This window comes from Hemiscyllium ocellatum, chromosome 20, assembly GCF_020745735.1.
Source record: "Hemiscyllium ocellatum isolate sHemOce1 chromosome 20, sHemOce1.pat.X.cur, whole genome shotgun sequence".
NCBI classification, from domain to species: domain Eukaryota; kingdom Metazoa; phylum Chordata; class Chondrichthyes; order Orectolobiformes; family Hemiscylliidae; genus Hemiscyllium; species Hemiscyllium ocellatum.
In genome coordinates, this window is record NC_083420.1 from 22396464 (window position 1) to 22413044 (window position 16581).

Sequence of the window (16581 nt, forward strand, 5' to 3'; positions counted from 1 at the left end):
ATTCTGTCATCCTTGCTATCAGCCTATCTTCTGCTACACTCCCTCATGACAAGATGAATCTTTCTTAGGTAGAGAGATCAAAATTTCATGCAGTACTACAAATGTTGTCTCACCAAGGCCCTGTTTATTTGGAGCAAGACATTCTTACTCCTGAACTCAAATCCTCTTAAAATGAATGCCAATTAACCCTGCCTTTTTAACTGGTGCTGTACTGTCGGTTTAGTTGCAGTGACTAGCGTTCAAGAACATTCAGAATCCTTTGGACATCCACACTTCCCAATATATCACCATTTAAATAATACCCTTCTCTTCTGTTTTTCACAATCTGTGTATAACTTCATACTGAGCCACATTATACTGCATCTACTATATGTTTGCCTACTCACTCAACTTGAAGCCTCCTTGCATCCTCCTCCCAACTCTCAAACCTGCCCAGTTTTGTGCCATCAGCAAACTTGGAAATATTGCATTTGGTTCCTTCATACAGGTCAGTTTTATATATGTTGTGAATAGCACAGTCCCAAGCACTGATCATGTGGCAACCCATTAGTTACTGTTTGCCACTTAGGAAAAGACCCATTTATTCCCACTCTCTGGTTCCTCTGAAAATCCACATTTATCCCAAGTGCTTTAGCTTTGTCCACTAACCTCTGATGGGGGACTTTGTCAAAAGCCTTCTGAAAATCTAAATATGTCACATCCACTGGCACTCCCTCATCAATTATATTAGTTACATCCTGGAAAGTTCTCCAAAGAATCCCACACAATATTGTTAATTAATCCTTTCTCATTGTACAGTACCGAGTCTAGAATAGCCTGTTCTCTGATTAGTTCATCAATGTGTTGCTCTAAAAAACCATCAGGTACACACTGCAGGAAATCCTCCTCGACAATAGCATTTCTAGTTTATTTGTCCAATCTATATGTAAATTAAAGTCATCCATGATTATGCATGCATTTCTGAATTCTTGTTTGATGTCTTCCCTTACATGTTCACCACTTATTGGGGGTTTATTAACAACTTCCAATAACATTTTCTGGCCTTTGTCTTTCTTAACTCCACACATCCAGTTCCATATCATGATTTTTCTGAGCCGATAATCACTTCAATATTGGATTGCTTTTTTTTCCCCCTTTTACTAACAACACTCCCCAATCTGCTTTCCCTTTTTATCTATCTTTTCTAAATATTGAATACTAATAGATGTTTAATTCTCATCCTTGGTAACCCAGCAGTCATGTCTCTGAAAGCACAATTGTATTGTAGCCATTTGTCTATTTATGTTACTAATTCATCTACTTTATCGTGCATACTTTATATGTTAAGACACAAAGCCTTTAAACTTAACTTTTTTTTTATATAGATATTTTTATTGGGAATTTAACATTTTGACAAATTTACAAAAATAAGCAGAATTTTCAAGCACAAACATTAATATAAAAATAGATCTTAAATATATAATCATCAAAATTCAACTAATCCACAATCATCCAGAGTGTATAGTTGAGTCGCTTACATCCTTCAAATAAGAGAAAATGTTCTCTAATACACTCATAACAGTATGATAAAAAGGAAGTTATTTCCAAACAATAAGAACAAAAAAAATTAAACATGTTTGAATGGAGATCTTCCCCCTTGTTCTCAGGGGGCCTTACTACCTTTCCAACGTTCCACCATATCCTCTCCCAAACAGTGTCCCACCCTCAACCCGGGCGCTCCTTAATAGGATTTAGATATAATACCGAGCTAGAGTTAACAGTGAGCGCCGCACCCCCACCCCTCCCCACCCATACCTGAGTATATCTGCTAGCATCAATGCCACGTACAAACACACATAACTATAAAATTACAACTCCAACAGATTACAGTTAAGTATAATAACATAGCAAGGAAGACAACCCCGCTCCCAGAGGCAAAGGTAAAGTAGAATAAAGTATCCATTTCTCCCCACGGAGTGTGGGAGAGGCAAGCCAACATAAATTGTCTCTTACGATTTATTTAACCGAGTCTAAAAGTTTCTTGGCCTCTTCCGATGATCTAAAATTATACTCGGATCCTTCGTGGGTAAAGCATAACGTCGCTGGGTAGCGTAAGGTGTATTGAATATCTAAGTCCCTTAAACATTTCTTCACCTCATCAAACGCCTTCCTTCTTCGTGCCAAAGCCGGGGAGAAGTCCTGAAATAACATAATCTTGGATCCTTCATGAATCATAGCTTTAGGATCCTTTCCAAGCTTTCTGGAGGCGTCCAGGAGTATCTGCCTCTCCCTATAACTCTGCAGCCGGAACAGGACCGGGCGTGGGCACTGGTTTGGGCCAGATCCGCGTACTGCGACCCAGTAGGCCCACTCCACCCTTACCCGGTCAGTTTCAGCCCCCAGGTTTAAAAGCTGGGGCAGCCATCGCTCCAGAAATGCTGCTAACTGTCCTTTCCCTTCTTGTTCTTGAAGGCCCAGCAACCGAATATTCTTTCTCCGATTTCTGTTGTCAATATCATCCATGTAGATTTCAAAGGCCCTGATTCTCTGCTCCAGAGCTCGCACCTGTTCTGCAGCTGTTTGAGCTGCAGCCTCGGAGGTCGTGGCCTTTAGTTCCGCCCCCTCCACTCGGCCCTGTAATTCTCCGATAGAGTGATTCTGTTTCTGCAGCTTTTCTTCGAATGCATTCCATCTCTGTCGGGATTCTGCGATGAAATTGACGAGTGTCAATTCCAATCTAGCAATCATCTCCACAAGGCCTGTTTTTACATCAGCTGCAGCCGGAGGAGAGGAGGGTGGGGGAGGGGTCTTTGTTTTCTGAGAGCTGTGGGGTCCCTTTGATTTACTCATTATCCACTCAGTATTAGACTGTTTAAATATAATATTCAGCAGCTAATTAAGATTAAAGAAATTTTTTGGGTGGTTTGGCAAGTGTGGTGGGGGCAGGAAACCCACTTTTCCCAGGTTTTGGGAAGGGCTCTGTAGACTCAGACTTGCTGAGTCGCCGCCATCTTGGATCTCCTAAACTTAACTTTTTAACCTTGTTGGTCATCTTAGCTTTATTTTGCACTCTGGCCAATTTGTTAGCTGCCTTTTCTTTTTGCCTTCCAATTTTTATTCTGACCTATGTGCCTTTTGTTCCTAATCTGTTTCACCCTCCTTAGGTTCCCATCCATCTGCCATTCTCGTTTCAACCCTTCATGACACCACTAGCAAGCATCACCTGAGGACTTGGGGTGGCACGGTGGATCAGTGGTTAGCATTGCTGCCTCACAGCACCAGGGACCCGGGTTCGATTCCAACCTCGGGTAACTGTCTGTGTGGAGTTTGCACATTCTCCCCGTGTCTGCATGGGTTTCCTCCGGGTACTCCGGTTTCCTCCCACAGTCCAAAGATGTGCAGGTTAGGTGAATCAACCATGCTAAGTTGCCCATAGAGTTAGGTGCATTAGTTAGGGGGAATGGGTCTGGGTGGGTTACTCTTCGGAGGGTCGGTGTGGACAAGTGGGGCTGAAGGGCTTGTTTTCACACTAGGGAATCTTAAAAAAAAGAATTTTGCCTTAGAATCAAAGCCAGGCCATTTTGGAGAGGAATTAGGAAGTTTTTCTCTGCACAAAGAAGATGATAGAAATTTAGAAGGCTTATCCACTAAAAGCACTGATTCTCATATTAATTTCAAATCTATGATCAATAGATTTCTTTCAAGCCAAGGGTATTGAACTAAATTGGATGGAAGTAAATTAACTATGAATGGTGGAACAGGTTCAAGATTCTAAACACTTCATTCTTGTACTGAATAAATTTAATTACACAGCACAATCATCAGGTCATCAACACTTCATCGAAGGAAATTTACACTCAATCAGAACCATGCTCTGAATCACCTTGTATTGCTTAATGCCATAACTGGCAGGACAAAGTAGAGAAATGTTCTTCAGCAATGACATGCCTCACTTGACAGAATTCACGCAATGCAATGAGGATTGGATTTTCAAATAGTCCTTTGTGCTGACGTAATTCTCATCGAAAATTAAACTTCTATAAAGTTTATTTTTCATTTTTAAATTTTACTGTGAGATGTAGTGCATGACTGCAGGGGACTAACTAAATGTTGTCCAGTTGCAAAATGTATGTATCTTGTTCAAAATCTGGGTGTGTAGCTGGGTCAATTAGCATGAAGGATAATTGCCAGTGGAAGTTTTGATTTCTGATGCCAACATATAAAAACACGTTTTCATTTATTTTAGGGAGGCTTTGATCATTTTTTAAGTACAGTTTTACAATATGCAAGTTTCATCTGTAAAATTTTTAAAGATTTCAAGTGTGAAATGAGTTTTTAACTGTGAGATGTGATGTCTTTTCAGCTCTTACCATGGTTATAAGACGATAAAAGATTTTGTGCGACGCAGACGATGGGCAAGGTAAAGATTGTAATTGAAAGGCTTTTTTTACATTAATGTTGTAATTATTTTATTTGGAAAGAAATGATTTTGTCTTGACCCGATTGAACTTTTCTATTGGAAAGTATGACCTGTACTTTTTGTTCCTTTCTTTTCTGTAGAAAATGCAAAATAGTTACGACAGGTCCCTGGTTTGAGGTTGGACCTGTTGCACTCCGGGACATTTCACTGATTCCCTGTGTATCTCAGAAGGCAGATGATGCATCAGCATTGTGGGCCATTAGCAGCAAAGGAGACGTCTTGTGTAGACTGGGAATAACTAAGCAAAATGCACTAGTAAGAAAATGCATTTTGGCCTACAGTTCATAACAAGCAAATCTTTTGTTTATCACAGTACAGTTTCTTTAAAATTTGCTTTCAACCAATAATCTAGTATACATGGGAACACAGAAACAGGAGTAGGTCATTCAACCAGTCAAGTCTTCTCTGCCATTTAATACAATCATAGCTGATCAAACTCTTCAATGCCTTTTATCTACAGTATTCCCATAAGTTTTGCCATTGATAATCAAAATTTATCACTTCTACTTTAAGTATACTCAAAGAATGAGCTTCCACATCCCTTTGGGATAAAACATTCCAAAGACACTCCACCTTGAGGAAAAAGATTAGTCTTCCTCTTCATTCTTATTTTTAACTCTGTCACCTATTTCTAGACTTGCCTACCAAGGAAAACACCTTAATTGAGTCTATACTGTCTATCCCTTAAAGTATTTTGTAAGATTTCAACGAGATTACCTCTCATTCTTCCAAACTCTAAAGAGTTCACAATCAGTTTGCCCAATCTTTCTTCATAGAATAATCCTGCCATTCCAGGAACAAGTCTGGTGAAAGTTTGTTGTATTCCCTCAGTAGCAGTAATACCCGTCCTGAGATAAGGAGACCAAAACTGTACACAGTACTCCCAAGCATATTCTAAACAAACTCCTACACAATTGAAGAAAGACTTATTTACTCATTTAGTCAAATTCTCTTGCAACAAAGGCTAATATTCCATTAAACCTTCCTTATAGCTTTCTTGAATGTTAGCCTTAAGTAACTTACTGACAATGACACATAAATACCTTTGCACATCTATACTTTCCAACCTCTCATTATTTAAGAAAAACTTTACGTATCTGTTCTTCCTACCAAAATGAATAACATTCTAATTTTCTACATTATCTTCCTTCATATAGCTTTAAATCATCTGCAAATTTGGAAGTATTACATTTGATCCCCATGTCCAAATCATATTGTGAAAAAATGGGGCCCAAGTTACTGACATTGTGTGCCAATGCAAGAATGACCTGTTTATTCTTCTCTTTCCTATCTAAAGCTAATTCTTAATTCATGTGAATACATTACCTATTGTACCATGTTCTTAAATTTTGCAAATCAACCTTCCTTGGAGACTTCTAAAAAGCTTTGTTAAAATTCAAATGTAATACATTCTTCAATTCCATTTTATCAATTTCATTTGAAACATCCTCAAAAATCAACAGATTTGTCAAATATAATTTCCTATTCCCCAAGTCCATGTTTTCTATGCCCAATCAGATTATATTTAACCATGTGTCCATTTATCACATCCATTATGCGATATTGGAGCATTTCCCCACTACTGACGTAAGCCTGAGGGGTCTGTAAGTTAACTGGTTTATCCACTTACTTCTTTCTTAAATAATGGGGTGACATTTGAAAACTTCTGATCTGCAGAAATCATTCTAGAACCTATAGAATTTTGGATGATGATTACCAAAATATCAATATCTTTATCCCATCTCCAGAGTATCAGGTGCAGCAGACTTATTCATTTTTAGCCCCATTAATTTCTCCAGTGCACCCTTCTTACTAACAACTAATTGCTTTTCTTTCTTCATTCTCTCTAGTCACTTGGATCAATAATTCTAGGTGATTTATTTCCTCTTTCTCAGCGAAAATAGACACAAAGTAATCATTCAATCTGTCGTTTCTCTACTATCTATTATAAATTCTCCTGAATCTGCTTTTAATTTGCTTTTGCCAAACATTTCCTTTTTACTAACAGAAACAAAAATCGTTGGATAAATTCAGCAGGTTTGACAGCATCTGTGGAGAGAAAGCTGAGCCAACGTTTTAGCTCTGCTTTCTCTCCACAGGTGCTGCCAAACCTACTGAGTTTTTCCAGCTATTTCTGTTTTTCTGATTTCCAAAATCCACAGTTCTCTCAGTTTTTTATTCAGTGTTTCCTTTTTACTTCCCTTTAGCAAATTTTTACAGTCCATTCTTATGTTATTTTCTAGATTGTATTCATATTCTATTCTTCCTTTCTTACCAATTTCTTGTCTTCTTTTGCTGTATTCTAAAATCTTCCCAATTCACAGATTTATTACCAATTCTGACGACTTTAAAAACCTTTTCTTTTAATCTTAGACAATCCTTAATTTCCTTTCTCAGCCACAGTTCACTGACCTCTTTTGAGTTTTTGCACCTTTAGTGAATACCTTGCACGTTCTCCCTGTGTCTGTGTGGGTTTCCTCCGGGTGCTTCGGTTTCCTCCCACAGTACAAAGATGTGCGGGTCAGGTGAATTGGCCATGCGAAATTGCCCGTAGTGTTAGGTAAGGGGTATATGTTGGGGTATGGGTGGGTTGCGCTTCGGCGGGTCGGTGTGGACTTATTGGGCCGAAGGGCCTGTTTCCACACTGTAAGTAATCTAATCTAATCTAAAAACCTATTTGAAATTCTTAAATGACTTACTTTGATCATCTTCAAAAGAAGAAGCAAACGTGGAAGTATTAAGGCCAATGTGCCTTTTCTGCCTTGGACCGTTGAATCCACTATAATCTGGATCTTGCCCACAATAATATTTCATCATTAGAGACAAGAACTTGGAAATTACTGTTCTTCATCTCCCACAAAAAGTAACATTAGTTGAACTGTGGAGAATTTAATCCTGTGTCCTGTATTGCACATGCCAACCACTTACCTTCCTTAACACAAGCCTCTCAAATAAATAAACCAAAACACTGCAACAACAGATTTGATCATTGCTACATGTACATCCATGAGTTTTAATCCCATTGCTGAGTTGTTATTCAACAAGCAATTAATTCTTTTAAATATGCCATTTAAAGCATTTTAACTGAAGATTATTCCATTTAACTGCTGCTTTTTGTGTGGGGATGCACTTTCCCTTTGCATTTATAAAATATTGGATTGTGAGTTTCAAGACAGCTCAAAGGGATTCACATGCAAAATTTCTTTTAAAAGTATAATCATTGCTAAAATATAGGCAAATGTAATAGCCATTTTTGCAGACTAAACTCCCACAAACAGCAATGTGCTCTACTGTTTTTGGTCATGCTGATATGTAAAGAAAGTCATCTTGAAGTCAGGACATCCCAAAGTGTTTTTATACAGCCAATGATCCACTTTTAAAGTGCAGTCATTTTTGTTGGAAACAGAGCAAGCTCCTATAAATAGCAATATGACAATAACCAGATAAACTGGATGTAGGTTTGCTCACTGAGCTGGAAGGTTCATGTTCAGACGTTTCATCACCATACTAGGTAACATCTTCAGTGAGCCACTGGATGAAGCATTGCTGATGATTCCTGCTTTCTATTTATAGGTTTGGGTTTCTACAAATCCTCTCAAAAACTCGCTAACCAGATAAACTGTTTTAATGATATTGGCTAAACAATAAATATCTGCCAGATCATATGAGATCACACCACCTCTTTATATTGTACCATGGGAGCTTATACAACTATTGAGTTAACAAGTTTAACATCTCTTCTGAAAGGGGGCACATGCGGTAATGCAGCAGTCTCTAAGTACTGTATGATAGTCAGCCTAGATTTTGTACTCCGACCTGCTCAGGAGGAATGAGAAGGTACAGGAGGATGGAGGAGGAGAAATAATGATGAAGAGCTGGAGGAGGGTAGGACTAAGTATAGCTCAGTCTCAGAGATCACAAAATCATCTTCTCCCGCACTGTTCCACTTTCCCTCCTTCCCTGGCTTCTGACCTGGATGTAAGTGCTCCTGATGTTACTTGCCCAGCCATTCACTTATTGAATGAATTAGGAGCAGCTATCTGTATGTAGCTTTGTACAAAGCAATTAATAGAATATCATAGTAATTAACTTTCTTTTCAGGGTTTATCATGGCTGCACATTGGTACAGATCAACCATTTGCATCAGTGTCTATCGGTGGCTATTATCAGGTTTGGGCCATTGCCAGGGATGGAGCAGCTTTCTACCGTGGTTCTGTCTCTCCACAAAATCCTACAGGTAAATCTGTATCTCAGAGGCTGAAATCCTACAAAGTGGTCATTCTTTTTTGAGTAATTTTAGATTTATTGCATCTGAATTTCTGATACAGTCAGATTTATTTTAAAGAACTTGACAGCCTTTTTTTTTAAAACTCATTTTGTGTTTATAACTTTTATAACTAAGTTTGTGTTTGAGATAACAAAGTATTTGAAACCTGCTATATTCCTGATTTTTTTTTTGGAATTCTGTTGATAAGTAGTGTAATACCCTTTTTCTTGTTTTCAACAATAGTTTAGTGAGTGTCACTTTGAGTCAGAATATTGTGGATTTAAGCCCCACTTTGATGACTTGAACACAATTATGCTGACACTACCAGTGGGTATGCTGTGTTGGCAGAGGTTCTATCTTACAGATGAGATGCTATTCTGAAACTCCATCTGCCCTCATGATCCCACATCCACTGTTTTGAAGGAGAACAGAGGAGTTCATCATGGTGTGCAGGAGGGCCAATATTTATCTTCCAAAGACCAGCCAAAAGAGATTATCTGTTCATTGTCAAATTGTGGAAGTTTGCATAAATTGATTGCCACACTTCCTACATTGCATAGTGGCTGAACACAGAATATTTAATTGACTATACAGTGCTTTCGGATAATCTGAGGCTGTGAAAAATGCTATATTAGTGCAAGTCTGTCTTTCTGTCTAGGTGATTGTTGGTACCACATTCCACCCCCTTCCAAACAGAAGCTGATACAAGTGTCTGTGGGCCAGACATCTGTTTATACAGTGGATGAAAATGGTAAGTTGTCTTACTTTGTACGAACTTTCACTCTAACGAAAGGGCAATAGCAATAAAGCTATTATTTTGTGTTTGTTTAGTAACATGATTAGTATGTAGACATTTGGAATGTGAATCTGCTGATTTTGGATGTACAAGTCAGAGGTCAAGTTCAAATCCCATCATGTGAAATAGCAATGTTTTTCTAAACAGTCTGATATATTGCTATAAAAAAGAGAGTTCGAGAAATACTCTGCAGAGCTGGCAGTGTTAATGGAAAGAGGAATAGGATTAATATTTTAGGTCAATTACATTATATCAGAATTGAGAAAAGTTGGAAATCAACATTATGCCAATAGAAGAGTGACCAATTGGAGATAAGGTAGAAGGCAAGAGTTTTAAATGATGAAGTGAATTAAAGATAATGTCAATCCAATGGGTGTGATATTGGCACAAGTAAAGAACAAAAGATGATTCCAGAAAAGGCATAAATAGTAATAACAATATTACTATTTATTAGCAATACCAGCTATCCAAAAAAAATGGAGCAGTGATTATGACCTTAAATTAGCAAACTCAATAATGAGTTTATAAAATACCTGATCAAAACATTAAGTGCTATCCCTCAATATTGCATTGAGTTGATACATTAATAAACTAGCACCTTTGAAAACTATTGGTAAAACCCAGTCAAATGTCCTAGTCACTTATGTCGTTCAGGAAATTGAGTCTGCCATCTTGTCCCAGGTCTGACCCATAAGTGATTTCAGTCCTGTCCATTGGTTAGAGAACTTCCATTCAGCAACATCTTGCATTTATTTAGCATCTTTAACATGGTTAAATGATTCAAGGTACATCTAAGAAATAGTGTCAGACAAAGTTTGAAACCATGGCAGACAAGAAAATATTAGGATAGGTGACCAAGCATTTGAGAAGAAATGGGTTGTTTTACATCTTCGAGAGTGTGGTGTTGGAAAAACGCAGCCAGTCAGGCAGCATCTGAGGAGCAGGAGAATCAACATTTCAGGCATAATCCCTTCATCAGGAATTATTTGAGAGCCTTATCCAATTATTTTCACTCCCCTATCTTTCTCCATGGGCATGCAAATTATTCCCTTCAAATATTTATCCATTTCCCTTTTGAATGTTACTGAATCTGTTTCCACTACCTTTCTTGACAGTAACATAAATAATTTTCTTTAAGTTAAAGAAAATTAAAAAGGGATAAGTAGAAAATATTTTTTATTTATTTACAAGACGAAGATTTTACTGAACATGATTATTCTACATGATTAAGAGTTGAGTTTGCTAAATTATTACTGCTCTTTCTTTAGGTAATTTATGGTTTCGCCAAGGCATTTCTCCAAGTTATCCTCAAGGATCATGCTGGCAGCATGTTTCTACTAATGTTCGCAAAGTGTCTGTAGGTCCTCTTGATCAGGTTAGTGCTCGGTTATGTGTCAACCTCAGTTAACATTGTTTATATTCCATACCAGAAGCAGGATTCGTTCAACCTCCAGAAAATGCTGGAAAAGGAGAGAAAAACAAAGTTAACTTTTTTCAAGTTGATGACCTTTCATTGGATCTGAGTGAAATGTTCTGATGAAAGATCTTGAAATTTAACTGTTTACAATTGAATTATATTGGTGTTTATAGCACAGAAATTGGCCTATCATTTCAATTGGTTGATGACTGTGTTAATGGTTTATCAAAGCCTCCTGCCACCCCACTATGGCTTGTCCAAGAGGCAGTCCTTGGGACACACCATCAAGGGTCCTATCCAGCCCACCACCAGGATTCCGAATTCAGGAAACAGAGCTTAAAGATTCTCCAAGGAGACGTGCCTCCAATCAGATGCTGTTTATCTCTTGCATTTGCTGATGGTACGTTAATTTGCAAGCAGTAAATGGGGAAGACATACAACCTCTAATTGGAAGAGCGAGAGCTGTGAAGAAAGGAGTCAGAGTTTAGGCTGAGGCCTACACAACATGAATGACATCAGCATTAGCAGAGGTCTGCTTGAGGGGGAGTACAGAGTCCAAGGGTGGGACATCTGCCAGACGAGTGTGCAGAAAATGACTCTCCTAGGTGTGCGCAGGAAATGAGGTTCAGACTTAGCAAGCAAGTCAAAGAAGATGATGATTCAGTCCTTCCCATGCAAGTACCTGGACACCTGAAGGATCTCACTGAAAGTGTTGGAATGGGCCTGCAAACCTATGAGCTTTGCAACTGAAGAAGAGAGGGAGAGAATGAGTGAGATGGGGAAGAATTATATGCAACTGAAGGAGGGAGAGGGAATGATTGAGAAAAGCTGAAGGAGGAACAAATGAGGGAAGCAAAGTGAGGGGATTCAGTCAGAGTGAGAAAGAGAGGGGTGCAGATGAGGACAAAAGGGAAGTGTGTCTAATGGAGCCAGGGAAGGAGAGAACGTGGAACAGTGCAGGAGAAGATGATTTTGTGATCCCTGAGAATGAGCTATACTTAGTCCTACCCTCCTCCAGCTCTTCTTCATTATTTCTCCTCCTCCATCCCCCGTACCTTCTTATTTCCTCCTCCTCTTCTTGCTCGTTTGTCAAAAGGACCTGCATAAAGCAGGCTGGAGAATTGCATCCCACACCCACATTTGCATGAATTCTGAGGCCAATTCAGAGTATGCACCATAAGGCATGAAAGCAAGATCAGTATTCATTAAGCCTTAGCTAGTCACTTATTCTTTCCCCTTCTCCTTCCCTGGTGAATAAGACTTTGTACATAATCTGCCTCTCATTTAGCTCTGCTTCTTAAACATGAAGGCAAAATAATTAGTTGGCTCTGCATAATAGCACGTTTTAAAGGCCAATTTAACTAATTACTCATTTTAAATTGTCAATTTATTGATTGGAATTTTATTCTGAAATTCATATTTACTTTTGAACCAAACTGTACCTTTAGTCACTGGCCCCCAGAGTGAGAGAAAAATTAAAATATATCTACCCTCACCATGCAAAAAAGGTTTGACAAGCCTGATGTAACCTCCTCAGCATACCTTTCTCCATTGTTTTCATTTAGCTTCCCCTCAAATTCACTTTTGCTATTCACTTCCCCCACTCCATGTTTGTAGTAAGTTCCACATTCTCACCATTCTGTGGCTATAGAGGTGTCTCCTAACTTCCTTGTTGGATTATCAGTTTTCTGTTTATAGCCTCAAATTGATCTCCTCCATAGGTGAAAATAATTTATCTGTATTTCTCCTAGCAAAATGATTCAAAACTTCAAATAGGTTACCCCTCAGTCATCTCTTTCAGGAGAAAAGAGCTATAGAATGTTCAGTCATTCCTGGTTGTTGTAAGCTCACCACTCTGGCATCGGACTTCAACAGTTTTTTTTGTACTTTCTCCAGTGCTTCTTTCTTCTTGTTGTAGTGTGTAGACCACTGTTCTTGAAGTTAGCTGTGTTTCTTTGTACACAGTTGCTGTTGACGTGTTGAGTTTTTCCAGTATTTTCTGTTTAAATCAGATTTGGTATCTAGCATATTTCACTTCTTTCTTTGCTCCCCAAAATGTTGCAAACATTTTGACTGCAAGGTGGAGAATTTCAGTCATATTTTTGACAATGTTCCAGAGTTCCTGACACTGCTATGATTGTTTCTAACAACTCCAAACTGTTAGCTTTACATCAGCCAGAATATAAACCATTTTGCACCTCCAGTGCAACAATGCTAAAATATGTTCAGAGGCAAACAACTCTTTTTGTGCTTTCAGAGGATAATGAGTAAGGTCCTTATGCAGCCATCTCTGAACCTCTGCATCAGTAGACATAAATAGAATTGTGAAGAAAAAAGAACTCTAAGACTTTTCTGTGTCTAGAGATACTGAGTTTAGCCCAGGTGTATAAGATGGATAAGGCATTATATTTCGACTTCTATACCTTGCTAAAACCACTTTCTCAGCTTGACAGGACTCATCGCTAACCAGGGGATCTTATGAGTAAACATTCTACAAGTTCAGTTCTCTCTGCATTGTTTCTGTGATCTCCTCCTGCTATGCACCTCTCCAAGATATCTCAGAACCTTCAACAAATACAAGTTGTTGCCTAGATTTTTTTTGGCACATGAGCATTTTAACATGGACTGCAGAATGGATAAACCTGACCCACCGTTTGATTAAGTAATTCCAGTGCCATATTTTCAAGATCATCATACCCTCTCTCCAGCATTGCTGTCCTGAAATGTTAAATGAATGATTAATTTATTCAATATTTTAAATTTGGACTTTCAAAGATCTCCCAAGTTGCTCAGTATACTGTATGATATTTAAATTATGTCAAATTAAACAGATCCTATTTCTCCAGATATTTAGCATTCCCGAAACAATTTTTAGCAGTAATTCTTGAGAATGTAGGCCTTCTTGGTATTTCTATTTACTCTCAAAAAGGATGGTAAGATGCCTTCTTGAACCAAACAACTTATTGGCAATTGTAGATGATAGACCAATGTAAATGATAGATGAGAATCAAGCACACTGGTGAGGACCAGTGTCAGATATAGGTCCAGACCTGGGTAAAAACAGCAAGTTTCCTTAAGGACTTAAGGAATTCTTATAACTTATGCAGGTCTATTTTTATACATCTGATTTTAATTTCCTATACTTTAAGGAATGTTCTGGTCATCGGGATCAGTATATGGAGTATTATCACAGATTACTAAGAATAGATTCTCATAGTAAAACTCCTTGTGTCCAGATCACCAGGTCACCACTTGACCTTTTGAATCTTCTATCAGTTGCCTTATAATGGCTCAAGGAACTAATCAGAAGAACATTTCTCAGACATAATCTCCTCATATCCCTGAGAATCTTAAAGAATGGCCACCAGAATTCCCTTCACCACATCCTAATCTTTCCCAAGAGAGCAAAAGCACAGAAACCTTTTTCTGTGAATATCATCTGGACTTTTAGGAAGCTGTTGACTGGAAAAGATGTAAAATCAAAGATCATCTTAACCTGCTCCAAGTCTCAAAAACACAGTGACTTCACAAGATTAATGTCATCCTCAGGAGAAAACTAAATAGGGATTTTAATTGCTGAATTAAAAGTTATATGGAACCTATTTTAACTCATTCAAAACCAATTCATTTAGGAAGAGTTAAAATTGGTCCTTATGCTTATGAAACAAATAATATTTCAATTGCAGGTATACAGCATGCACTGATACCGAGTAAAGAGAATGATGATATCACTGTGTGATTTGTGTTATTATTCTGTTCCATCAGGTCTTTTTAAATCTGCTAGCGATGTATAGAATGAATATCCAATATTATTGAATATTCATATTCTGCATTTACATCTTCAATGAATAGAATCTTATTTAACACTTTCTACTAGAAAGACATGAGCATAAGTATATCGAATTTACTGAACCTTTCCATTAACAGAATATACATTTGACCCCAATCCAGTATCATCTCAATTTTAAAATTCTCTTTCTTGCTCTTTTCAAATCCTTCTATCGTCTCACTCCTGCCATTATCTCACCTTCCTCCATATTTTTGCAACTGCCTAAAGTATCTCTACACTCCTCCAGTTCTGACCTCTTGAACATACTTGATTTTAATTCATCTGTCTAGTTCTCTGCTCTTAAATACCATCCTCAAAATCCTTTTTCTTCTGTTAAGATAACTCTTTAACCTGTATCTTTCAACCAAAAATTTGATCACCTAGCCTAATATCTTTGTAGTTTGCAACAGATTTTCTTTGTTGATCATTCCTGTGTAACCATGGGATACATCCCCTTCAAGGTGCTGTTTAACTGCAAATTGTTATTGATGTGCTACTGAAGTGAACCCCTCTGCTAATTAAACCAACCACCCAGAAAAGCTCACCTCTCCTCGTAATCTGTTAAAATATGAGTGACAGAGAACACCCAAATTTCACTATTTAAATAAAAAATATCAATTTATTGTTTAACTCTAAAAGTAAACATTAAACAACAACTATTTACAACTCTAAGCCTTCTTTCTCCTAATTGCTTGTTATCCGCCTCCAACTCTATAATAATATACTGTTCCAATAATCACCCGTATTAAAATTACATCAACTTAATTTTAAAACCAGACAGCATCTATCTTCTCCAGTGTCATCCCTCCTCTGGCTATAGATCTCCCTGGGTCATCTTCAGTCTTTTGCTGCAAAGATATTTCATCTGAAAAAAGGTACTTTTAATAAAGAGTGTTTTCCTGGCTGGTATTCTAGCAATGGCAGTTGGTCGCTGTTTCTCTTTGGCTAACTCTCAAAATGTCTGCTTCTTTATACCCCAAACGTCAGATTGTCTCATTGGTTTGATATGGCAAAACAGTAAAATTCAAATTTGATTGAGTTTTAGTATCTTGGGGCATAATGTAAACTGATTAGTTCAATTCAAACTGTTGTGAAAACATAGCAACCAAAACTCAGGTATTGTTTCACAGCCACATGTTACATATTTTCAATTTTCCAGTATACTCTGAGCCTGCTAGGCAGTCACATGACAAATGCTTGTAAGTTCTCAGTGCAAAACAGCTTTTGCTCTCTCTTAAAGGTACAGTACACGTCTTCAACTTCATAACAATGCTGCTGACCATTAATTCAGATTAATGTAACCACAGTACATATATTATTGTGTCTGATGCAGGTTTGGATAGTTGCTGATAAAGTTCAGGGCAGCCATAGCTTGAGTTGTGGCACGGTGTGTCATCGAATGGGTGTCCAGCCACGAGAGCCCATCGGTAGCGGTTGGGACTACGGTATTGGAGTAAGTGAACAAGTTGTAAATGTCATAGGAGTAATTTATATATAAGCATCATAAATAAGATATATATCTGGAACATTTCCTTTTAACATGATGTTTAATTAAATGTACAAGTTTCTAATATTCAGTTCAGAAATACAGAAGAAGCTTTGAGGTCCATGATATAATTTCTATTAGTTTTTCAGTGGTTTAAGCAGTTGAGATCTATTATTAAAGTCACTTCCACAAATCTCGTATGAAGATTGTTAAAGCGTCTCTTTACCCATTTATCATCATTTTCTAATTTCTTTTAAAATGTTAGATAAATTCTAGAGGAGATTTTAGAAAAGAAGTAACTTACCTATCAGCAATCACTTTACCGTA

The 16581-nt window shown here is 37.7% G+C and overlaps 1 protein-coding gene across 2 annotated transcripts in view; it reads left to right on the forward strand.

Annotated features, from left to right (window-relative positions):
• Positions 1-16581, forward strand: part of tecpr1a (tectonin beta-propeller repeat containing 1a) — an 84426-nt gene that overhangs the window by 62802 nt on the left and 5043 nt on the right. Inside the window, exons 19-24 of one of the 2 annotated variants that reach the window (XM_060840566.1) lie at positions 4343-4399; positions 4540-4714; positions 8561-8696; positions 9385-9477; positions 10791-10897; positions 16102-16221. In XM_060840566.1, coding sequence (XP_060696549.1) covers positions 4343-4399; positions 4540-4714; positions 8561-8696; positions 9385-9477; positions 10791-10897; positions 16102-16221 — 688 coding nt within the window. Of the gene's footprint in view, positions 1-4342; positions 4400-4539; positions 4715-8560; positions 8697-9384; positions 9478-10790; positions 10898-16101; positions 16222-16581 lie in introns of those variants that run through there. The other variant, XM_060840567.1, reaches the window with a different exon arrangement.